The sequence below is a fragment of the Cydia fagiglandana genome, chromosome 14 (assembly GCF_963556715.1).
Source record: "Cydia fagiglandana chromosome 14, ilCydFagi1.1, whole genome shotgun sequence".
NCBI lineage: Eukaryota > Metazoa > Arthropoda > Insecta > Lepidoptera > Tortricidae > Cydia > Cydia fagiglandana.
In genome coordinates this window covers 12,721,640-12,745,629 of record NC_085945.1, presented here as the reverse complement: position 1 = coordinate 12,745,629, position 23,990 = coordinate 12,721,640, and the positions used below count along the sequence as shown (strand labels likewise).

Sequence of the window (23,990 nt, the reverse complement as noted above, 5' to 3'; positions counted from 1 at the left end):
AAGATGTTAGATTTCTCGAGTAATATATGTATTAGACGATTAATATTTAATGTTTTTAAACAAACCGGTTCTTTCGCTTTTCTTGTTGATCTAGGGCGGCAAACTAAGGTTTGCCATATCACAGGTGTTTTTATAAACATGTAATCGACGGTTTTTTAAGCACCCCCGTTGATATCAGCCCTCAACTTGAAAAAAGTACTTCCTGCATGCGAAGTGGGTGGCAAAAGATAGTAACGGCTAGAAATTAAGTAAGTATTTTATATTGTCTAAGACTGATCTATGCCATGTTTGTACGTTAACATTATTTAAGCGTTTTTATGATTGTCATACATTTTGGATATTTTTCAATGAAACAAAATGTATTTTTTCTTATCTTATTTTTTATCGTCAATGTTTTCAGTTTGTTAGCTAAACTACTAGTATTAATAAGAAACAAGCCCTTCTTTTGTTAACCCAACGACTGAAGTATTCCGTAATAAAAATCTGTCTTCGTCGGGTACTGAACCATCTTTTATTTCCTTCGTGTACGGAACTATAGAAAGACTAAGTGAAAATTGTGATAAATCAACAACAGTACCTCTGCAGCTGTAATCAAAAGTGCATAATGTCACCGTGCTCAACAAAACGTAACAAATTGTCAGACTTGACAGTTCATTTGGCATCAATGTCGCGAACAATGAAGACGCCATCTAACTGCGGAACAAAAAGGCATAAAGAAAAAAGCTGGACCTTCATATTGCGAGGCATCTAAGGTCAATGGCTGGCAGTAAAGACTAGTGAATAATAAGAATTGTAAATTTCCTGAGAGATCTAAAGTCCGTCCAATTACATCCATTTGAACAGAATTAATAATATAAACGTCATGTTTTAATAAAAAAATGTCATTTTTTTATTTAGTTATTTATTACACAAGAAATTACAATGATGATATTGCCATACCTTGCCATTACAAGTGCCATGCATATGTCCTGACCAATTTTTTGGTTTAATGTGTATTGCGCCTCACTCTCTCACTAAGTAAAATGTGAGACGCAAATACACATTGGACAAAGAAATTGGACAGGTGAAATATCACCCTTACTTACAGATTCAATAAGCGTAAATTTAAGCGGAGGTCAAAGCTCTATTCGACGGCTAATTCGCAATGCCAATGAATCCGAATTGTATGGTATGGAAACGAAATTCGTCTCTCGCATATCACTCATTGCATGTTTTTACAAAAAAAGTTAAATAATAAAAATTCAGAAGTAAAATTTTTAAGCCTATCCAAAGGCGACTTGGAGGAACTGTCATAGAGGATCATGGTTCGACGCGTGATTCGCGTGAAGCATTGTCTTCATTATTAACTCGTCCCTGATGTCACTCACAAAAAATGGCATTGTCATGTTGTCCATTGATGGCTCGATACGCGTTGGCAAACATCAACAACAGTTACTCTATTATAGAACTGTGAGAGAAAAATTTGGATCCCAGATAACATAACCAGGTGGATTTGGTACGAAGGGTCAGATGAGCGAGATAAGCAGTTCCATCTGGTTTTAGGGTTCTTCGGCAAGCCATATATTTTATTTGGTACCGTTCGGATTCAGATTTACCAGCTTTACTGTAGCAGTTATGCGGTATAATTATTATGGATAATCAAATATACTGTTACTCTCTGTCCTTCGGGGCCCCCCTGAGGATGGGGCCCTGGGCACGGGCCCCGTGTGCCCTTAATTGGTAAAGACGGATCTTATTGTGAACAAATTGATAAACACAAGTATAGTTCAGTCAGTCTTGTAAAATCTCGAGATGTGATTAAACAGTAAAAAAATCACGATTCAATTTAAGCTGTGATATACTAGTAAATAAAAACCGGCCAGGTGCGAGTCGGACTCACGCTGGAAGGGTTCCGTACTATTATGCAAAAAACGGCAAAAAATCTCGTTTGTTGTATGGGAGATGGGAGCCCCACTTAAATATTTATTCTGTTTTAGTATTTCTTGTTATAGCGGTAACAGAAATACACCATCTGTTAAAACTTCAACTGCCTAGCTATCACGGTTCATGAAATAAAGCCTGGTGACAGAAAGGCGGATGGACAGACAGACGGACAAACGGACGGACAGCGGAATCTTAGTAATAGGGTCCCGTTTTTACTTTTTGGGTACGGAACCCTAAAAAACTGTCGTTTCAAGCGTAGTTTGCCATTTTTATTGCACCTAAAACGCAAATGTACGAAACTCAAAGCACGTTTCACTGTCGCTGTATGAATCTTGAGTTTTTTTGGTTCCTCAGTGCATTGTACCTTTGCTCGTGTGTTTAGGACCCGATCCGTGTGGCTCCCACGCAAAATATTTGCTCGTACTAACCATTGGTAGACTTTAATACGTGGCAATAAGGTATACGTTTGATCAGTTTAAGCGTTGAAGATGGTACGTTAGCCCTGAATTAATGAGCTATCTTTTTGTATTGTGGCGAGAGGATATTGCAAGTTGTGTTAATGAAATGAAATGTTTATAGTACTGGAGTACGAAATTCAGTATTAACTTTTATACCTACAACTAAAACATCTACGGCCGTAAAAGTTAGTTTGTTCTTTCTTAATTCTAATATACACCACTTTAGAAAGGACATAGATCGGCTTACAGATCTAATAACAAAGGAGTTTTAAAAATCAGCTTTTAATTGAATCCGGGACTACCTAGAGGTAGAGTAGGGATCTACAAACTACTAATTGTGTAAAGAGGCCTGCAGTTTCATAAAATCCGGGGCGCAAAAAGAAAGCGGAGGCCTGCGAGACAAAAAATTTGGACTTTGTAGTCCCCTGACTTATACTCTAAAAGTCTAAACAAATTGACTGTCTTTAGTTTTAAAGGTCTCTGACTGACTTGATTTTTTTACCAATAATAATGTTTAACAACTGTTAATACGCGAGTTGTTGTTGTTGGCACGTACTTACTCTTAAATATCTAGCGAAATACCAGTACCTAATCAAAACATTCCAAATGACGTACAGAACCGGTTTTTATTAGTAGGCGTATTAATGAACAGTATTTAGAATCAAGATTGCATAATGATAAAAGGACGTAAGACTTTAAGATATTTTTCTCAAACATGCAATGAAATATTGATGTTATGTTCCTAATAATAGGCTGCGAAGTATGACGTTTCAGGTTCGGCTAGGACAAGAGGTATTTAATGGAATTTCATACAAATCTTGCAGGCCTAGGCCGGCAAAGTCCTCTTTTTTAATTTCCATTTCACAGATATTTGTGACACAGCATCGTGGCATTCAGCCATTAAAAAAAACTAGAGGCAGTATTTGCTTTATGGTTCGTAATGACACTCTGCCACTACGCCTATAAAAAAAAAAAACAAAAAACAATGTTTGCTACAATTTGCAGTTTTATTTGTATAAAATCAACATGAACTTAATAAATAATACATTATTAACCAAATTCTGTAATTTTAAATTATAAATTTAACTACACAAATAAATACATTTAAAATATTTCATCTAAACGTTAGCGGTAAAAAGGTCTACTCAAACACGCGTAGTTATTTTTTTAAATTGTTATGGAGGCAAAGTTGAAAAATTTTCATTCTGTATTTCTGTTTTATTGGATTTATGGTGCGTTGTTGATTTTTTTACTTTAATATGAGTCCCGACAAAATAATGAAATTAATTTTAATTGTAATCGTAGGAGTTGGAATTGGCAGCGTAACCAGAATTGATTTTAAATAACTTGCTGCCTCTGCCGCCAAGTCAAAGACGAAGTATCTATATGGTTGCTTATGGCAATTTTATTATTTTAGAATCTAAGAAAAATGGCTTACAGTTTATTACAAACAGTTTTGTGGCATATGTTAAAGAAATGAAAGTAACTACAAAATCGTGAACACTGTGGAAATTATACTTATTTTCTCCATGCATAAAGCAACGATGTATGTGAAACATGATATCAACATGAAAGACTATGTAAACTTATGTGACGAAAACGACAGTCAGACGGATACAAGGCGAAAAAATCAAAGATACATGAAAATATACGGGTAGTAAAAATACACGACTCGTGTAAAACATACGCGTGATAAAGATATAGGTACGTGTTTAGTTATATTTTGGGTGTAGTTTACTTTTAGTTTTTTCTATAAATAAAACTTGGGTTTCGTGGATTTTTTATTTTATTTATTTCATTGCATGTTTGAGAAAAGCACTATACATCCTCCATACCTCAGCGGGAAATGGGGTTGCCCGCGCTCAGACCTATCCGGCCTCGCTTCGCTCGGCCGTCTATATGTCTTCGGCCGGCAACCCCTTTTGTCCCGGCCTCTGTAGTAATGTACTAATACATGTTTGATATCTTATAGTGCTCTTTCAACTAATAAAATATAATGATACCTTTCTTACACGGAAGGCTTATTGGAAAGCGTTTAAACGTCATTATGCCGTATCAGGCAGTGATGCAGTAAAGAGATTTGAAAATAAATAGGTATTGATTTCTTTGACCGCCTTTTGAAAGACGATGCTCTATTGTATTCTATGAGTTAAATTTGTAATCCTACATTTTTAAGTTACGAATGTGTTAAAGTTAGGACAAATTTTGAAAACTCAACTCTTGGAGTTTAATTTTATGTTAATCCTATTGCAATGAATCTAACGTATGTTCATTTGCTGATACAAAAGCAGCAAAAGTTACTAAGCGGCGAAGGTATTCTGAGCTGGTATAGTTATGAGCACAATTTAGGTACAGAGGGTCTACATTAAATCGAAATTTCGTTATCTCTGTCACTATCGCTCGATCGAATGTACAAGATTGATAGTTAGGCAGATAACGAAAATCGTATTTCGATTCTCGGTGTATCATTTTGACCACCTTGTCCGCTTATCTACTTCTGCTGCTGACTGTACGTTAAAAGCCATAGAAATAATTCATATTAACTGACATACATATGATACATACGGAAAACATTACTCTCTTCATCAGCAGCCGGTAAAAGAGCCAGTCGAAGCCATAAGCTACAAGTTCTGTGACAAAGGTCTAAGGTCAATAACCCGTTTGGCGGGACGGCGGGCGTGCCATGTTAAAAATGCATCGTGCTTCGGATAATGGAGACAATGCATTAAAAAAACGACCTTAAAGCCAAGGCACTTACGTCTTTATTAATGTGACTAACATTAGCACAAAGATGACACTAAGAAACTCAAGCAAAAAACGACCTTAGATCAAGGCGCTTATAAGGTCTCTCGACACTAAACGACTTGAGCACATTTCGCTTGGGTATGGTTTTTTTAATGCTTATAATTAGAATAGGTAATTGCAGACATGTTTTATAACTAGATAATGTTTAGTTGCTCAATTAAATACACGGTTGATGGTACAATTTGAAGAATGTTAATTAGATTCGTGATTTTCATGCAAATTGTGTTGGTTTATCACAGTCGTGGTCGGGTATCTTGTACTTCGAGACAATTAAACGCAATAGTTCATGGATATTTACGTTATTTCTAAATGAAAAACATACAAATAACTTATTTATTAATGAATACACAGATTTAAGTAAGTAGTTAGTAAGTAAGTAAGAAACGTTTAGACTGTTTGTCCATGGCTGTTAGTTACAACTAGAGACTAATATGTAAACAAAGGTAGCAACAGACGGTCATATTGCAAATTTAGTGGTCTCAGTCTTTTTAGTTCTCCAAGTTGTGATTTGTGCTACAGATGGCCACAATTTTTACACCTGAAAAACTACGTCGGGACTGGTTTTTGGGAATCTAATTCATAACTAGAAATTACGCTCAAGAGTCATTTTTTGTTTTTCTGTTTGTATGGCCTTTAATCTTATACCAAGAAATTTGACCGTTATTCGCAAAGCTTCGCATTGGGCTGTCTTGAGTGAACTGTACTTTCGGCTTTATCTTTATGTACTATACCTATATAAGAGTAAATGCAATTTTTCATATTTCATTATAACATTGCATCTATGGACGATGCTTTCTAATGCGGAAGAACATGAACATAAAATAAACTTCCATGGGAATAGTTATAACTTAAATACAAAGGTATCTCCTTCGTTAACGAGGGGTTAGAAACACGGCAGGGTACCATTTTTACAATTATGGATGTAATTCGTATTTTAATTGAATCTTTAAACAATAGCCCATAAAACGTGATTCAAATAAAACATCAGTTTCGCGATTGCGTTAATGTTCTCTCGTCACAGCATACTTATGTAGAGTAGGTAAACCATCTCAGAATATTTAAAAAACTTTCTGCTATAAGTTTCGACTGAAGCAATTGTACTTCGCTACTAATACCAACACGTTTTGGACGGAGTGCTAGCCCCGTAAAAAGTTATATCATTTTGAGAGCAATTGTTTCGCTACATTATCTTTCGCTGGCCAGCCTCTGACAGCTGACATTGACATCCACCAATGAGATGACGATGACTAGACGCCCGGGTTTATTAATAAGGATAGGTACTAAACAAAAGTAACTAGATTTCGATCCTTTTAAAATAAATGATTATTCTACTTTTGCCCCGGGTTTGCTCTTTTTTTTTTCCGGCCATTTAGTGCGAATCGTCCCTTGTTTTTTGCGCGCGGCCTGGTGTGTAGCGTGTACCTTTGCTAAAAGATGCACTACTTTATAGTCATCACTCTACTCTGGTTTCGTTTCGACTTGTCTTAGGGTCTAGAAAGGTAAGTAACAGTACACCGTATGTATCGCGCGGTTTGCCCTAGTTACGACGCGAGGGCACTTCAGTGGAGTATAAGTTAATAGTCACTTTTTATTTTATGCAATTTTCACGAGATTGTAGGTCAAATCTTACAAGCAAACGTCTAGTTCCCGGTGTCTGAAATTAATAGAAATAATCGAATTTAAATTAAACTGTTGTGAGACATAAGGTAAACGTACTGGTGCTCGACGCGGTCCCAGTACATGTCATCTTGAAACTTAAGTCATTGCCAATAGAGGTGACAGCAAGGTGTCATCTATTGGGCATTAGCATGTTGAGCACTAGTACGTCGTTTACCTTACTAATATAAAATAATTTTACGGTTTAGACTCACTTGTTTCTAAAACCTGTGAGTCTAAACCGTAAAATTATTTAATGAATAGAAATAGCTTCGATGACAATGCAATCAAACTGGTTGGATGATGGAGACATATCGATCGGCTTCATTATTACAATCGTGTCATGTCAAAGTGAGTTGTTGGTTGCGAAAAGTACATATATGTACCTACCCCTAAAGGTCAATTATAAAAATTATATTTGTTTGGAAGCTTTATACAAGCTTTTGATTATGTAGATCCTCCAGAAATAATAATTGCTTTGATAAATTTGCCCAATGTTAAACTAGATTATTGATTAATGCCAGGCGGCAATATTGTTCCATAGATTTGTTAGCTGTACGTCCAAATGATATTTCAATTCGCATTTCGTCCAACACGTATTTCGTCCAACATGGATTAAGTCCAACACACATTTTGTCCAATTGATATTGACAATTTCTGTTACTTCAAATGCACATTGTGAGTATTTAATACTTATTAAATTGTTTGTTGCCTATAAATTAAAAAAAAACGGAGTCCAGTCCAGTACCCAACAAACAATTAAGCGACACTTAGCACTTATTTTAGCACCTAAAGACATAGAACGGCTGTAGAATAGCTACATATTCTAAGCTTACAGGCTCTGGTGACATCAAGGTCTTTAAGAGGTCCATGTATAGCTTTAAGATCCACAGTAGCCGTTTTGGCCGCTACAATGCATCTTAAGACGCTAGTGTTATAGCTCAAAGTGAATTCTACCACCTTAATATCTAAATGAGTAATAAGCAGCAGCAATTTTCACTTAAGGTTCTAAACAGGCGATAAAAAGTCTTTTATAGCTCCGTGTATCATAATCGCTACTTAACTCTCTTGTATCACTTACAGTCGAAAAGAGAAGTTATGAGTCACCATTATCGATCATGTAGTCGCAGACGAGCGTTATTCAATACCTTAGTACATCTTATACTGTTATTAGAGTCTTACTTAGAACCTAAGCCTATAGCGCCATGTTAAGATGACCGATGAATCAATAAGCAAAACAAAAACTATTAATTAGAACGTAAATACTTCATCAAAATCGATACTTTTACTCAATATTGACCCAATGTTAGTATTGTTATATTTAAAACCGGACTTCACGTATATTGAGAAATTTTTCGCAAAATTAAATACGGTGGACCACAAATAACAAAATATTATATACAGATAGATATGCAAAGGATCAGAGGCCCATTAAAATTTTGTTAGTAATACATATAGTTTTTGACAGTGTAATTAATTTCGCCATCATAAATCCGCAGATAACTCTTGCATCAGTGAACTAAAATCATTATTTGCTTTTAATTATCCGCCATTACATTTCACTTCAAGCTGTCACAGAGCAAGCTTACGAATAATAATACAAAATGGAAACATCTGCAACCAAAGCAGATAGGGCTAAGGAAAAAATGTGCAATTACCTTCTTGAGTGTTACAAATATTGACTTTAAATGCTAATATACCATCTAAAGCTGAAAGAATCATCTATATGGCCCTACACTACTACTCAAATAGTTAGTATTCGCTTATTTGGCACCCTTTTAAATCCTAAGTACTTAATCAACGCTATTACAACACTACTTTAGCGCTCTTCTACTACAACAGTTTGTAGTCACCTATATGCAACCCATCTAGCTCCTAAAGAATTAATTAACACTATTGTAGCTCCACTATACCGCTCTTATGTCTCTTTTTTTATCCGCTAACCCTATTGTAGCACTGTTATAAATCTTATGGTGATAAAATTTGTGCCCAATCCGGGGTTAAAACGGGGTTATAGCCGGCTATAACTCCTATTTTTAGAGCACTAACCACACCTAAAAAGTAAATAGGCGCTTATATAAATCTCTTCTAACCCTTAAATTTAGCACCTAATGTTAGTTGGGTAGTAATGATTCTAATCGATTATGTTAAAATGTGTGTTATCCTCGAAAAATATTACTAGACCCAAGTAAAAAGCTAAATACCAACTTAGACAACGCTGTCGCGATTTGTCCTACTTTCCGCCCGGGGGCACTAACATCAGTGCAGGTCACTTTTTATTTAAATACAATGTACAGAGACGTTTCTCAGTGGTTTTAAATTAATTCATTCATACGGTGTGCGATGGGGAGAAAACGTGGCTGGAAAGTGATATCCGTTGCGAATGTAGTGAGTGCGACTGCGAAGTGTTTGCGTAGATGATGTTGATGTTATGTAAAAAATACTACATTACAAGTATTTTTTCTTACTTGCATTCAAGTCTGACCAAAAGACCATTAGTGCGAAATTCCAAGCTATCCTAAAAGATTGTGGGTTTGGGTTTAAGTTTAATACTTATGTATTACTTAATAAAATGAGTGTGCAGCCACTTGATTATAATAGGAAATATGATAAAAATATAAAAAAATAACGAACTATGGAAACTTTCATTTTAAAAGCCATATTTTTATAGGACTTTTACATTAATTATGACATTGCCACACGTTGGAAAATGCCATGTGCAGCTGCAGAGTTATCTTGGTCTAGTTCTAAGTAGATATTTAAGACAGTAGAAATAAATTAGGTATAATACGAATATCTTATTGAAATAATAATGAGAAATCGATTTACGCAGATTTTACCAGTAACTTATGCTAACTAAATGTAAAATGGTTCGCCTTTTTCTACCATCGGTCAAACATCAAACATCAACATTTATTCAGCAAATAGGCCACAAGGGCACTTTTACACGTCAACATTGAATTTACATAAAAGCAAAAATAATAACATCAACAATTTTATAAAATAAATCTAACAATTCAATCTAACGTATTACAATTACTAAGAGATGTATATGGTCTCTTAATGTCGAATTACATACAAAATACAGATAAAAAAACACACACAAAAAAAAAATCTATAATATTTAGAGGTGTAAATGTCTCTAGGTGTCAGAACTATAAGATTATATAGTTTATCAAGTTATCCTTAGAGATGTATAAGGTCTCCAAGAGTCAATATCCTGTATAATTAATACATTCATTAAAAGAAAAGAAACATACGAGAACAGAATGAGGCGTCTCACTGTAATTAATTAATAAAAGTTACTAAGTATAATAGCTCGTGTTAGCTTAACAGACCAGTCTCCACAAACAGCACCCGTTCACGAGTATGACGCGTATCTCAGCCATCGCCTCCCTCAACCTTCATTCGGGAAAGTAGCGTCATTAAGTATAAAGTTACTTCTTTGCCATAATTTGACCGGTTTTTACACACTTGAAGGTGGCGAAGTAATTTCACCCACGCTCCTCAAAGCCCGCCTCTAACACGAAAAAGCACTATTTAATAAGGACTTAACTCCATACTGTATCCGTGTATCGGTATATACTTAATGCATTTCTTCCTAAAAATAATCTTTTTTTCAACAGTGAAAAAGGTTAAGTATGCAGAATATGCATTGTAAGAGAGGTAAAGAGTGCATTTAACATAAAAATAACGAAGTAGGTTTTCAATTCTTAACCGCCTCTTAGGCGTGGCTCACTCCGCGATTTCGTCGCTTTGCTACAGGTAGGTAGCTAAAAGTACATCCGCTCCACCCCAATTTTGGGGAAATAAGCCGCGTGTGCCGCTGTCGCCACCTAGCGGCCATATCTGTGCTGATCGTAATACTATTATTTATTCTGTGGCTTAAGATGATTGTGGGTGGGTGGGTGGGCTTAAGGTGATAGTGATAATCGTCTTTAAAATGTCCGCCTTAGCGAAATTGAGATGGTAATGTAATTTTCGTGTTACATTGAAATAGAAAGGCGCTTCAGTACCGGTCATGCGATAAAAATAATGACTATTTTATCTCCGATAGTACGGCAATTTGTATTTCACTTCGCCTCACAGCTGGAGGTGTAAAGCACCATTATTATGGCTCCTCTACACGATGGGCCAATGCCAGACTCCAAGGGACGCAGCCATGCGGTAGAATGAGATAGCAATATCACTTGCTCCCTCTAACGCATAAATGCGTCCCTTGGAGTGACCGGCGTTGGCCCAACGGGTAGAGGAGCCATTAGACGTATCGTCAGGCGTGGCTCACTCCGCGATTTCGTCGCTTTGCTACAGGTAGCTAAAAGTAAGACAACCGTTCCACACCAATTTTGGTGGCTAGCCATAAGCCGCGCGTGGCGATGTCGCCGCCTAGCGGCCATATCTGGCCTGATAGTAACAGACGCGTGTTGTTAGAGAGTGAGTCTTCTGTACCTGGTACTATTATTTATTCTGTGGTATCGTATAGTATGATTTGTATGGTATGGTTCAGGAAATATCACTGACCGAATGATCGCAAGGATCAGTTAGAGACTAGTGCAAATCTGAGATTTCACGAAGTTATCGAGGTTTGAGTAAACGTTTACATCTTACACAATATAACCCTCTACCTGATATAAATACATATGTCTTTGCTTTCTAATTAAGTTTATAGAAAAATATATTATACTTGCTCAAAAAATACTGTGTGTAAATGTAACCTGGGATATATCTCACCTTGTAAACCCAGTCTTAAGATTCCGTCGACCCACGTTAGACTTACCAAGGACCAAGAAAATGCTGCAGCGATTTTGATAGCCCACGCAGTGTAAGTGATATTTACACGTCATAATTTCATAGAAGTTTGACGTTTAAAATGACACTTGCACTGCGTGGGCTATCAAAATTCCTGCAGACTTCTCGATCTGACTCTAACAATTTTATTTTGCCCATACCTCCCTATTATAAAATAACTTAAGTACCAACCTAGATGCTTCAACTGTTTAAAAAGAACATTTGGCATTCAACACGCCAAAGTTTAACAATGTTGTTTGTGTACGGTATCAGATGGGCGGTTTCACATAACAGTTCGTCTTATAAGGCTTCTAGCACCCTTTAACAAAATTATTCAATCGTAAATTTACGATGAAAAGAACGTCTGCCTCGAGTATCAAATAGCTTGGTTTACACCCCTTCCTACCTATCTAATGATCTTTTTTTTGTTTCATATTTTTTTACATCCATATGATTTTTTTGTCTTCGGTATGGTGGTTTGGTTCCGTATATAAGAGAGTTTTTGTCTCCCCGATTTCTTTTTAGATACTATGACGAATAACTTCCACACTTTGATTACGTTTTTGGTGTCTGGTCTCTACCAGGGACCTCTGTCCCTGACTACTACCACCAAAACACATTGATGATATTGATGTACTTTATAAAAGATGTGTCCAAAGAAATTAGGCCTTTACTTGTAACATGGCCGTGATATTGATCCTGCTAATATTGAATGTTACATCGCCGTTCACCGGATAAAATCAAAAAACATGTTTTCATATCTCATGCTCTGAAAGTGGGTCGTTGTTGTTCTAAAAGGTGCGCAGAAAGTGATACGTTTATGCTCTAGTGCAGAAAAGTGGTGTACTCCTCTGCGTCCCCGTCCCACGAACAAGTGGGAGGAAACAAAATGGAAAAATAGTGTCTTTATTTCCTCGCCTGGAACAATTGGTAATTGTTTAATTTTACTAATCCCACGTTGATCCTTTTTTTATAAAAAATGATGTAAGTGAATTGTTAAAAACAAATTATTCTTGATTTCTTTCGTTGAATTCTATTTACTCGATTTAATAAGGCGGGAACCAAAAGGAATACACCATAAATATTTTTTAAACCTTACACTGGCGTAAATGAGCAAAGGCAGAATCTTATACAGCCACAGTCAATCGTTTGTACGATATTAAATTGATTTTTAAAGTTATTTAGCACTATATTCATGAAAATAAAATAATATACAAGATAAAAATTACTTATTATTAATTAAATTGTTATTTAACATTTAAAATACGTTTATTATGTTATTACGTGGTGCGGCGCACCAAGGTTGCGGTGCGGTCCGGTAGTCTGTTGCGGCTTTTAGAACGAAAAAGTATAAAATTAAAAAGTAAGAGGCAATCCCGCTCATTTTCATACTATATTTACTATAATGAACAAATCATTTTAAAATTACTGCAGTTTGTTAAAAAATGTGTGTTTTCGTAAATATTGCAATCTAAATGATTTTCGCTAGGGGTTATTAATCTTCACACATGTAAAGTCTCCGATTGCAAGTAAGTCCTAAGGAAAATAAATCCTGGCCGTAGGTCTATTAGGTACTTCCATTACTGATTTTGTGAAATTGCCTTGTCTTGTTTGGTTTCCTCGCATTCGATATGAAAAGTAGAGTGTTTAACTCGGGTGAAAGGCACCATTTCTGTCTCGGACTATTGGCGCTCTCACTGCGTTCGAGCGCCAAAATACCTCGACAGAAATGGGTGCCTTTCAACCCTTGGTTAACAATCTACTATTGCCAAATACTATTATTTGAATAGGCAGGTTTACAGGTAAACCTGCCTATGTAATAAAACAGTCGTGCTATAATAAACGTACCAAGGCGTGTCAAGGTGGACTCTGCTTTACGTTTAATGACAAGTCACGGTAAACAATCGAATATAATGACGATCGTTAGCTAACATGACATGTTGCATTATGTGCATGCACGCTGAAAACACCTACGATGATGTCAAGTTTACATGTTTAGAACTTAGAACCGCCTTTATACCTATGAGTAAGGTCATCATCATCATCATCTCAGCCATAAGACGTCCACTGCTGAACATAGGCCTCCCCCTTGGACCTCCATACTAATACGTGCCGGTTAAGTTATTATTTAATTATTATCAACAAGTTTACTTAAATTTTTAAAGCGACCTTTATACGAGTGAGCTATTATTTTTTGATCAATTCTTAGGTAAATATAGTAAATCACATGTACATGTAATATACAAGGGTCACAAGAGATTCAACAAAACGGACAAATTATAATGTCAAAAAAATATCAAACTGTTTATGCGCGCCTTAAAAATATTCTTCATGCGCGGAATATTCTTCATGCATAATGCGAGAATCTTACGAGAATTATGAATTAAAGATAAAATACCATTATTAACATTATGTAGGAAACGATTAGTTGTTTTTAGATGATGATAGCTATTATAGAAAGGTGAGACACCTTCCTAGATTCTAGAAGATCGAAATCTTTATCTACACTAAAAATGAAATTCTCGGCAGATTCTCGTCGAATGTGAAATAAACTTATTTAAGCTGTGCACCCACCACCTTGCTCTCTGTCGAGCGTCAACATTTTAGTATTTTTAGTCAAACATTCGTGAATATTGGCCGTGGTCTCTTTTGCAGCGTACATAGTCCGGTGATTTCGCAGATCGTTTACTTCTCTCTAGATCAGCGGTCGGCAACCTTTTAGCAGCCTAGGGCCACATAAAAGTTAAGTAAGATGACGCGGGCCGCACTTTGGTAATATTTGTGACTTTAGCAAACATTGTCGTTCTTCAGTATTACATACAAAATAGCCAGGCAGGTTCGCGGGCCGCATGCGAGAGGTTGGCGGGCCGCTGGTTGTCTACCGCTGCTCTAGATCTATAGTTCGTTTTTTTAGCATTAGAAATAAGGTAAACAATCTTGATGTGTCTTTTAATTGAAAAACACATTTTAAAAATAAGTTACGGCAAATATGTAACAATTATGAATCTAATACGATCATTTATATTCTTCTGCTTTAATAAGTAATATTTACTGATTTTTAAAAAGCGTTTTTTAATTAAAAGACATGTAATAGCTTACCTTCTTCCAAGTTCTTTCTAATGCAAAAAAACGAACTATAGATCTAGTAGTGACATCTGTGTTTGACCAGACCAACATTGTGGCAAGTTTGACGTAGGTAGATATCATGCTTCTATGAAAGGGGGGGTGTACTTACAAGAGTGCCACTGCAATGCGATATCTATGCCAGAATCATCTGAAAGAATTAGTGTCGATCTAGTTGTGCGGCTAATAGTAACAGTTAAAATGTACATATTTACAAGTGTTTGGTCATTATCAGAATCATCTATGTTGCTGTTGATGGAGTCTGTAATAATTATAGTCAACAATAGTGCGTGCGTATTGGATTGGACTAATATAACTTCCCTTCCCACAGCTTTTGTTTTGTTTCCTAAATGCAGTTTTAATGCAAATATACATTATAATATCAAAATGTCGGTGTCAAAATGTTTGAGGATAACCGTCTCAAAAGCTTAGACACCAAACGCCAATTGCGGAAAGAGAGACCTGGGCCCTCCTACGTGTACACGCTCAACGAAGCTGGCCAACTGTATTGTCACACGTGCAATAGAGTGTTTAAGACCAAGTTCGGCCTGGCCAGTCACATAAGGGCTCACGCTAGACAGCGTCCATGATGTTTATCTGGGGTCGCCGTCATCGAAAACGATGAGGAGGACTATATCTATATATACATTATAATAATGCACACAATTCTAGGTATGCACCATTGGTAAAAAAAACAAGGAAAGGAAGCTAAGGTGTAAATCTATGAATCTACCTATTAAATATTCATATATGCAAGTAAGTAGGTATGCAAGAATTTGATTGAATTAATTAAGAACCGATTAAAGTGTTGACTCAATAAAAATTCATGATAATGACCAATTTTAAAAGATTTAATGTAACCAATCATATGTATTTTTAAATACCTAGTGTATCTGTACTGTAAAGTGTGCTAGGGTAAATACCTAGTAGAATAATAACTAAAGTTATAATATTTCACTAAAAATGCAAAATAAAATTATTCAGCTGTGAATAATTAGCTAAATACATACAAATTAGTTACACTAATCTAAAAAAAAAATCTTTTCTCTCAGGGAGTAAAGACCTTAGTGATAATGCTTCACAGGAATACACAACTTAAAACCTTCACATTTGAATTTATACAGATCTTATGAAACATTCAGATTGAAATAATTATGCCTTGAACATATCACTAAGGTTGTATTTCCCTTACATTAATAAGATTGATTACCTAATCCATATATTAATAATTCTTAACACTCTCATTTCCAACATCCATTTAAAGTTAATAGGTATGTGAAAGCATTATAGGTACTTATTGGTAACAACACCTCTAGTCACAGAACACCTTTTATCAAATTAGGATATTACTTCACCTTTTTTGTACCATTGCCATATACCATTCTAAAAACACTATACACTCCAGATTTTTCCTAGACAATCTTTAAAGTCTTTAATTTATAATATGGTACTTTTACTCTGAATTATGTCCAAAAATTCCATACATTTTTAAACTAATAATGCTTAATTTTTTATTAAGCATTATTAGTTTAAAAAATAATATTTGCTTTATATATTTTTTTTAATATACAATATTTTTTTAATCTTTGATAAAAAGGAGGAGAATGTATAGCATGTTTTTTAGAGTGATCAATTGAAAGGTCCAATAGTCGGAAAGCCCCAGAAAATTTGATGTGGTAATGACCGTGTTAATGATTATACTTACAACTGTAATAATAGCCCCATGTTGGTAGGCCCACCGCTATGGCACCGACCACAAAACATATGAAGCCGAACACAACAACGGCTATAGAATACATAGCCTTGCCGCTCGCCATGGCTGCATCTCAGCCGATCTCACACCAGAACATCAGGAATTGTTGCTCACGATCTGGTGCAGATTAGGGTTCGCGGACATCTGCGAGCAAAAGGACAATTTAAAGCATCATTTACACAGCACAAAACTTGACAGAATATAATTAATTCAATTGATTAACCAAATATTTCAATGTAACGAATATTCCATGCAAGATTATAGAACAGTTTTCAAGGCCCTATACTGGTTCTATCTGAGTTTGTGTTTGTGTCCCTGTTTATTCTATGAAGCCTACCGGAGGAGGATCGTGTTTTATATTTGTGTCAGAGTAATCCAGGCAAACTAATTTCTTTAAGACATTTTTTTGGTTGGTTACAATAAATTTTTATTATACTGTTTAATCTGATTAAAAATGAAATAATAAGTAAGTATATCCTCACTGTAAATATTCTCGATGTGGGCGAAGTTTTATATGGTTGTCAAAAAAGGGTCTCAGATCAAATTTTGGCTTTTAAATTTGATAGCAGGAATGTTGCAGCAAGCATCTAACCTAACAACCCTATTAGGGAACCCTACTACTTAAGGAAAATAAATAAAAACAAAATATTTGCAGTGCTGGCTTTTGTTTTCGACTTTGGCACATACCGTATCATTATCCTATACAGTGGTTTTAAATTATAATTTCAAAATAAATAACACAACAACATAAAAGTACGATTGAATAAAGTCTCTAAATAGAGGCTAGACCAGACCGGTTAATATAATTCACAGGAATGCCGAAATCTAAACATCTACAATATCACTGACGCAATCCTAAACAAAACAATCCATTTGGTGTCAAAATATCCTATTGGAAAACTTAATGAGACAACAAATTCCAATTAACATCTCACAAGAATTCACTATACAAAAATCCGCTAATGCTCTCTCATTAAGAACGGCTTTATACGCTATAAAATACAGTTATTTGATTGTTACTTTTACTCACGTTTTCGATAAAGTCCGCAAAGAATTCGTCACACGAAGTTCACTGATGTATGCAATCGAACTGAAGATGTGTTCCGCAATCTATCAACATCTCTTTTTTACACGTTTGAACTGCACATGCAACAAAACACCTGTATTTTCACGTGAGTGCACACAAATTAAACTCACGATTCAAAATTCACGCTGCGACACACCTATCACTAGTTTTAAATTTATAAAAGACACTAGTTTGAATTAAAGTTACAATACTTTTAATACAACTTTAAATATAAACGCTTTAAAAATAATTTCTGATAAGGACACACGGACGGCAATAAATTAAATGTTTCGAAAAAGCTCTGCGTATTGTGTACGCTTGCGAAGCGACACTTCACGGATATAGTCGGTAAATAAACTGGTTTTTTGACTTGAGTTAGTGAAACGGTCTACCTACGTTGCCATGCTGCCACGACAGACTATCCCTACCTCCATTCCAAGTACAGCTGCTAACTCACCTGTTCACGTGCAATAGAAAGAGAAATAAGATTGTCACAGTGAAATGCTGTGAGGTGGTTTAAGTTTATAAGGCTTGCTACACGGTCGCCGACAAGCCCCCAGACCGTGTGGCCTTGGCCGGTCCCGGACCGTGTAGACAGTTGTTACCAACAAAATTTGACCAAAACTGACCAAGGACAGACCAAGGTCAGACGGTTAGAAGGCTTGTCGGCGACCGTGTAGCAAGCCTCTATATCTACATAAATATATTACTAGACTAGATACTTACAATATTTTTTTCCATAATATAAAATAATACATAATCAATTTTTATTTATTCTAAAAAAGTTTTTGAATATACTTTTTTTATGAATATTCTGTTGTTGCCAGCTAAAAAATTACACAAGTCAGTACGACGTTCCGTTTTACCTTTATTACGTTTTGTCATTTATTTTTATCATCGAAAAAATCAAAATTAATCAAATTTTTTCATCGAAATCTAGATTTTTGATATTTAAGAACTTTAGCGCCAAGTCATATCCGGCATTCTACAAATTAAGTTCAATCAGAAGTGACTTTTAGGAACTGTCATAGGAATCATCATTCGACGCGAGAGGTAAAGTAGGTATACCTAATCCAAACTGATTCTTAAATTGGTTCAATTTATGTTGATCATCAGATGACATGCGTATCCGTAGTTCTTGTTCATAATGTAATGTTAACTCTCAAGTTATTGTGTGACCTACTGATTCAAGAGTCAGTCGTGTTAATAAAAACAAAATACCTATTGCATTTTTACTTCATATTTATGTATTTGTAAATCCGACGATGTGGAAACTTATATGTATAAGTTTTTGGACCTATGTTATAGGTAAGATTTTCAAATTTACATTTATTCTGAAGTAAAAGTATCTATCCCCTATCATCTTCAGTTTATGCATACGATATAAACTTATTTACTGACTATTGTTTTTTCTTCTTCTATACAGTGACGGAAGGGGTAACCGATAAGGTAAACGTTAACGTCATAAGTAGTTGCATTTGAAATGTGGTATGGTGGAGGGTTAATTAAATACGGACTGCTTAGGCTTTTATTTATCGTTATTTTCAGCCTTCTGTGCACTGGTGGTGCGATGAAATAGAGTGTTATTACAGTGATGACACTGAAACAATACCCTTCGAAGAAAAATGTGATACCAACAAATCCATGTAAGTAATAAGTTTTTTTTTTAAGTTCACGCTGAAAAGATAGCAAATATATGTCTAATATTTTCTTTTATTTGCCTTGTTTCAGTCCTTATCGCTTTAACAGTACCACTGGAACTTGCGAATTGAACTTAATTGGATTGTTACTGTCATTTAAAGTTTTAAGTAATAGATTAGGAGCCGTTGTTGCAGGTAAACAAAATTGACTGCATTTTACATGAACTTCTTTGGTTTAGTAAGATCATACACTTACCTATCTCATAATTGCTTTCAGAGAAAACCCGCAAGAGCAATGATATTATTTTTCAACGAGTGATTAATGCGGGCATAATTTTTGCGGGATTTGCAAGCGTGTGTTTATTTTTAGGATGCTTTTATTGCTATTGGGTGCAATATTCGTAAGTGTGAATGAAAATTGTTTATACATTTATATTTTGTCTTGGAAATATATAAGTTGACTGTCTAATTTTGCTGTCAGGAATCATCGATTGAGGAAAAGCTTGAAAGCAATAGAAAAAGAGATACAAGTGCAACAAACTAACAAAAACAACCAACAAGTTGGAAGGAAAGAAAATAAAGAAAGTAGAAAAACAGACAGATGTAAAACTATGCCTGAAGAAGTCCGAGTCTCCGTTGTTTAGACCCAGTTGTCTTTATAAAGCTATTTATATTTCGTATTATAACAACAATAAAATTAAAATGTTTAAAATTGTTGCAATTATTAAATTATACATTCAAATTACACAGTTCAAACAATCAGCGTCATGATGCGAGGCCAGTCTATTTTAGTTCCCTTGCTCTCGTTCGGCGACCCAACTAAACATTTCGCAAATGTCTCATACCTACTGCGTGATTTTAAACTACCTATCTCTTATTTTAGTTTGCCTGTTTTGTGTCAAAGTGTACTCGTATTGTTATTAAATACTTAAGTATCAACACATTAATGTGTGAACGTATAGTTTAGCGTCTAAGGTATATTAAGAAGCATTATTGTTGTAGTATTTGTACGCCGCGTGTTTATAATGTGTCGTCGTGGTCAAATATTTTTTTGTGCATTTCTTATTAGTGGTTGGTGTGCTTTAACATGTAAGTGGCATAAACTCCGCTACTATTAGTCTTAAAATATGATTTACCACTTTTTATATACCTATTAGAAGTATTAAAAAAACATTTGTTTAATTGCAGCTGCTGAATTGTCAACGGCTGAAAGTAATAATGTACGTAGTAATAAAGAATTGTAAATTCCAATACAGTAATATAAAATAAATAATATTGTATTTATTGAGATAGTCGAAATATCAAAATCTGGTGCTTTGAAAGTGCCATCTAGTGAAGCTGTTTATTTATCAATAAATTTAGATTCAATTAAATCTTATAAATCTGATATCAATAGTGTCTGAAGTGAACATATATATATGTAAGTATTTTATTGTTATTTCTGTTTTTAGACGAATTGTAATGATGTCGGTGACTGCCCATCAATAGACACAGATTGCAAGGAGAAATGCGGTTGTGATCGAAATATGTACGTATGTAGAACTATTTGTGATAACATTCATACTGTAATGTTACGAAGTGTGTTTTGTGATAAAATCTAAAACTGACTTTTTTATAATTTATTTCTTTCAGCCCAACTAGTTTTAATAAAACGACCCAGGAATGTACAGTAAACGTACAATTGTTAATCCTGTCATTAAAGGAGAAATATAATACGGAAGGTGAGAAGAAATCTTCAAGGAAAAATACGCCAATAATATTTAGTAACAGTGTGAAAATAGATAAAATTTTAAATTTTTACAGATGATATGTCCACTGAGGAAGATGGTATGGCAAGTACGTTACATAAGCTCTCAGTTGCACGTTGTTGTACCTGTTTATCCATGTATATATTTTTTCTTTTTGACTTAAATTATCAAACAAACCTTTCCTGCTCTCAAAATTTCACATTTCATATATAAACTATTGATTAATTTAGTTAATGAGCTATGTACATACTTGACTTCAAAATTCTCCCTCTAGAAAAGTATAACTGGCATTAGTAATTAAATACATACTTATAATAATATATATATGTATTTCGAAGTGTCGTTATTATTTAAAAAAAGAAATTCAAAAATTATAGTCGATCTAGTGAGCTATTTAATGATAGGCAAATGTTTCTTTAGCATTCCCTTGTTTTTTAAAGGTTTACTGGTTGGATTAGATATATGAGCTAAAACTATAATTAATAATTCAGCCTGTATGCGCCCACTGCTACTCACAGGCCTTCTCTCATGCGCGAGAGGGCTTTGGCTAAAGTCTAACGGATTGGGGACTTCACATATACCTTTTGAATCTTTTCGCAGACATATGCAGGTTTCCTTACGATGCTTTCCTTTGCCGAAAAGCTTGCTAGCCACAATAGTAAAACTTAAAAAATCGAATAATGTTTTTTTTTATATTATATTTATATCGAATCAAGTCTAGATTTTTTTAAATGTTACCCCTCGTACATAATTGATTCGGATATAAAATAAATATTTGGATAATGTTTTGTTTCCAGCTAAAATTCGAGCGGAGGCTGATAGACTATTTAAAGGCGTCGTAGTTGCCGCCTTTCTTTTCATTGCGTGTGCCAGCGTCTGCACTTTGATTGCGTGCATTTATTGTTGCAGAATTAATTACACGTAAGTTTTTTTATTATTTTACCGCTTTGCGTTAAAAATTTCTTAATCATACAGAATGTTTAGTATCTAATTACTAAGTGTGTTTGGTGGCAGGCTGCTCGAAAGGTAATCCAATCCTACTAACATTATAAAAGTGAATATTTTATGTTTGGATATTTAAAAAGAAGTCTTTAATTACATTATTTTTACACCCAGTTTACTAAGTACAATTAATTTACGCAGTCTTGCATTTTTTGTGATATGGACCTGCACCTCCACCATGTGGAAGCATAAACCTCTTTCTTCTTTGTAAAATGTTTTATTATTATTAAATCATGTTTATAAGAAAGTTGCATTTCGTTGCATTTTTTTTAGAAAACGAAAGAATTTTACTTAAGACAAACATAATCAAGAATGTCCAGGGCCCAGTTTTATAAAGTTACAAGTTACAGGTTACAGGAGTACAGGCTACAGGCACCTGTAATGCACTGTGAACGGCTACAGGTGTTTTATAAATACACATAAATAATTACAGTTGTAAAGAACCACGGTCAATCTCGATTACATGTGAAATCTACAGGTGTGAAGGACATCACTATTTTACAAAAAACGTGTGTCATAGATACTCGGTTCTCTACTAAATTATGTGTTTTTGTTTGCTGTAAAATATTAATTACTGGAAAAATGGCCAGAAATGAAGGAAAAATCGAGTGGTTGAGAGCGGCGTTCCATTCCAAGGATATACTTTTTGGGCCGTTTTCAGATTCAGATTAAGTTAGATTTAATGAAATATTTACGTAATAAGTAAATAACATGTAAATAAGTAGGTACTCTTTCACATTCTTACATTAAAATGTATCGTTTCGGTAGCGGCCGGCTCAAAGATAAATACGGTGTGTATCGAAAATTATGAATAGTACACTTTACCATAATGTGAATGCACTATACTTATATAAAGAGACGAATGCTAATAAATCAACGACAAATATCGGCAATAATCCCTTTCCATTTCCTAGTAGATAAAATAAAACGAATCGTCAATAAAATCAATATCAAACATATTGTCACTTTATTTCCTATTTACTATATATTTCAGATACATTAACAAAAACTGATAAGGTCAGTGCATGGAAAAGTATGCATGCCCTGGCACAATCGTTGGCGTTGGTGCTTAACAATAAAGAGTAAAGTTTAAAATCTCTCAGAAAACGAGTCTACAAGTAACTGCTGTTGTGCTTTTACAGGACTCAAGACGTATGTAAGTTTTTGTTACAAGTGTACCAATCTACACTTGTAATTTACAATTTTTTTATAAAACGCCTGTTCGATTATGAGTTTAAAACTATAAAACTCCCGTATTTTCGTCTATGGTTGAGCTACAGGCACTTGTACCTGTAACCTGTAAAATTGTAACACAGTACTTTTATAAAACGCAAATTGTAAAAAACGGAGCAAGTGTTGCCAGTAAACGCCTGTAAACTTGTAACTTGTAACTTTATAAAACTGGGCCCTGCTCGGCCTTACGACACTTTAAGGTTTTGCTACCAAACGTACCAAACACACGTTGTAAGAGTACGCGTAAGATGTTAGAGTTGTATGGTAAACTTATTTTACTTCTTTTTATAGAGATTATCAGCTGAAGAAAAGTATCAAAGTGCTTGCGAAGAAGACGGGAAAAAAGTCTCAAATAATAAAACCCGCCAAGGTCCCCACAGAACAAGTGGCACAGAGTTGCAATGTTGTTGTAGAAGACGCCGGTATATTCTGTGTTTAAAATGAATATTGTTTTGCGATTTCCTATTATGATTGGAACTACTTTACGATTGTATAAGTAATTTAAAAAAACTGTTTTGTGTGATGAAAATGTTTTAAGGAAACGGAACGTTTTTAATTTATGGCAACCCGAAATCTGACAGCTGAACTTCATTCCCTATTCATTCATTCTTGTTTTGAGTTTGACATTTACTATTACGTCAAATATATTTCTACGTCCATTCATGACTTTTGTACTTAATAATTATAAACAAGAGAGAAATTTGTATATTTCTAATACTGAATTTATTAAGCACGGTTACAAACAGTTGCCAAACTCCTCAATCACTCATATTCTTATGGTGAGTGTAAGTATAA

General features: G+C 34.8%; 2 protein-coding genes across 5 annotated transcripts in view; one reads left to right on the top strand and one right to left on the bottom strand.

Annotated features, from left to right (window-relative positions):
* LOC134670789 (uncharacterized) overlaps positions 1 to 18,022 on the bottom strand; it is a 77,257-nt gene extending 59,235 nt beyond the window's left edge. For 2 of the 3 annotated variants that reach the window (XR_010099130.1, XM_063528608.1), the window contains exons 1-3: positions 17,537 to 18,021; positions 16,459 to 16,650; positions 14,866 to 14,904 (exon numbers count right to left, since the gene is read on the bottom strand). Coding sequence is in view for 2 of the 3 variants with exons in the window: in XM_063528608.1 (XP_063384678.1) it covers positions 14,866 to 14,904; positions 16,459 to 16,570 (151 nt within the window). In the remaining variant the exon portion in view is untranslated. Of the gene's footprint in view, positions 1 to 14,865; positions 14,905 to 16,458; positions 16,651 to 17,536 lie in introns of all 3 variants that reach the window. The other variant, XM_063528609.1, reaches the window with a different exon arrangement.
* A 701-nt stretch (positions 18,023 to 18,723) lies between these two features.
* LOC134670760 (uncharacterized) lies at positions 18,724 to 23,737 on the top strand. 2 transcript variants are annotated; one of them, XM_063528576.1, is made up of 9 exons: positions 18,729 to 18,880; positions 19,304 to 19,407; positions 19,490 to 19,613; positions 19,694 to 20,301; positions 20,401 to 20,432; positions 20,664 to 20,740; positions 20,845 to 20,933; positions 21,758 to 21,881; positions 23,487 to 23,737. In XM_063528576.1, exons 4-9 carry the CDS (start codon positions 20,238 to 20,240, stop codon positions 23,632 to 23,634), a joined length of 534 nt encoding a protein of 177 aa, XP_063384646.1. In that variant the 5' UTR covers positions 18,729 to 18,880; positions 19,304 to 19,407; positions 19,490 to 19,613; positions 19,694 to 20,237; the 3' UTR covers positions 23,635 to 23,737. The 2 variants fall into 2 exon arrangements, with proteins under 2 accessions (XP_063384645.1, XP_063384646.1); XM_063528575.1 differs by lacking the exons at positions 20,401 to 20,432; positions 20,664 to 20,740; positions 20,845 to 20,933; positions 21,758 to 21,881; positions 23,487 to 23,737 and adding exons at positions 18,999 to 19,021; positions 19,121 to 19,218 and having other exon boundaries at positions 18,724 to 18,880; positions 19,694 to 20,241.
* The last annotated feature ends 253 nt before the right edge of the window (positions 23,738 to 23,990 follow it).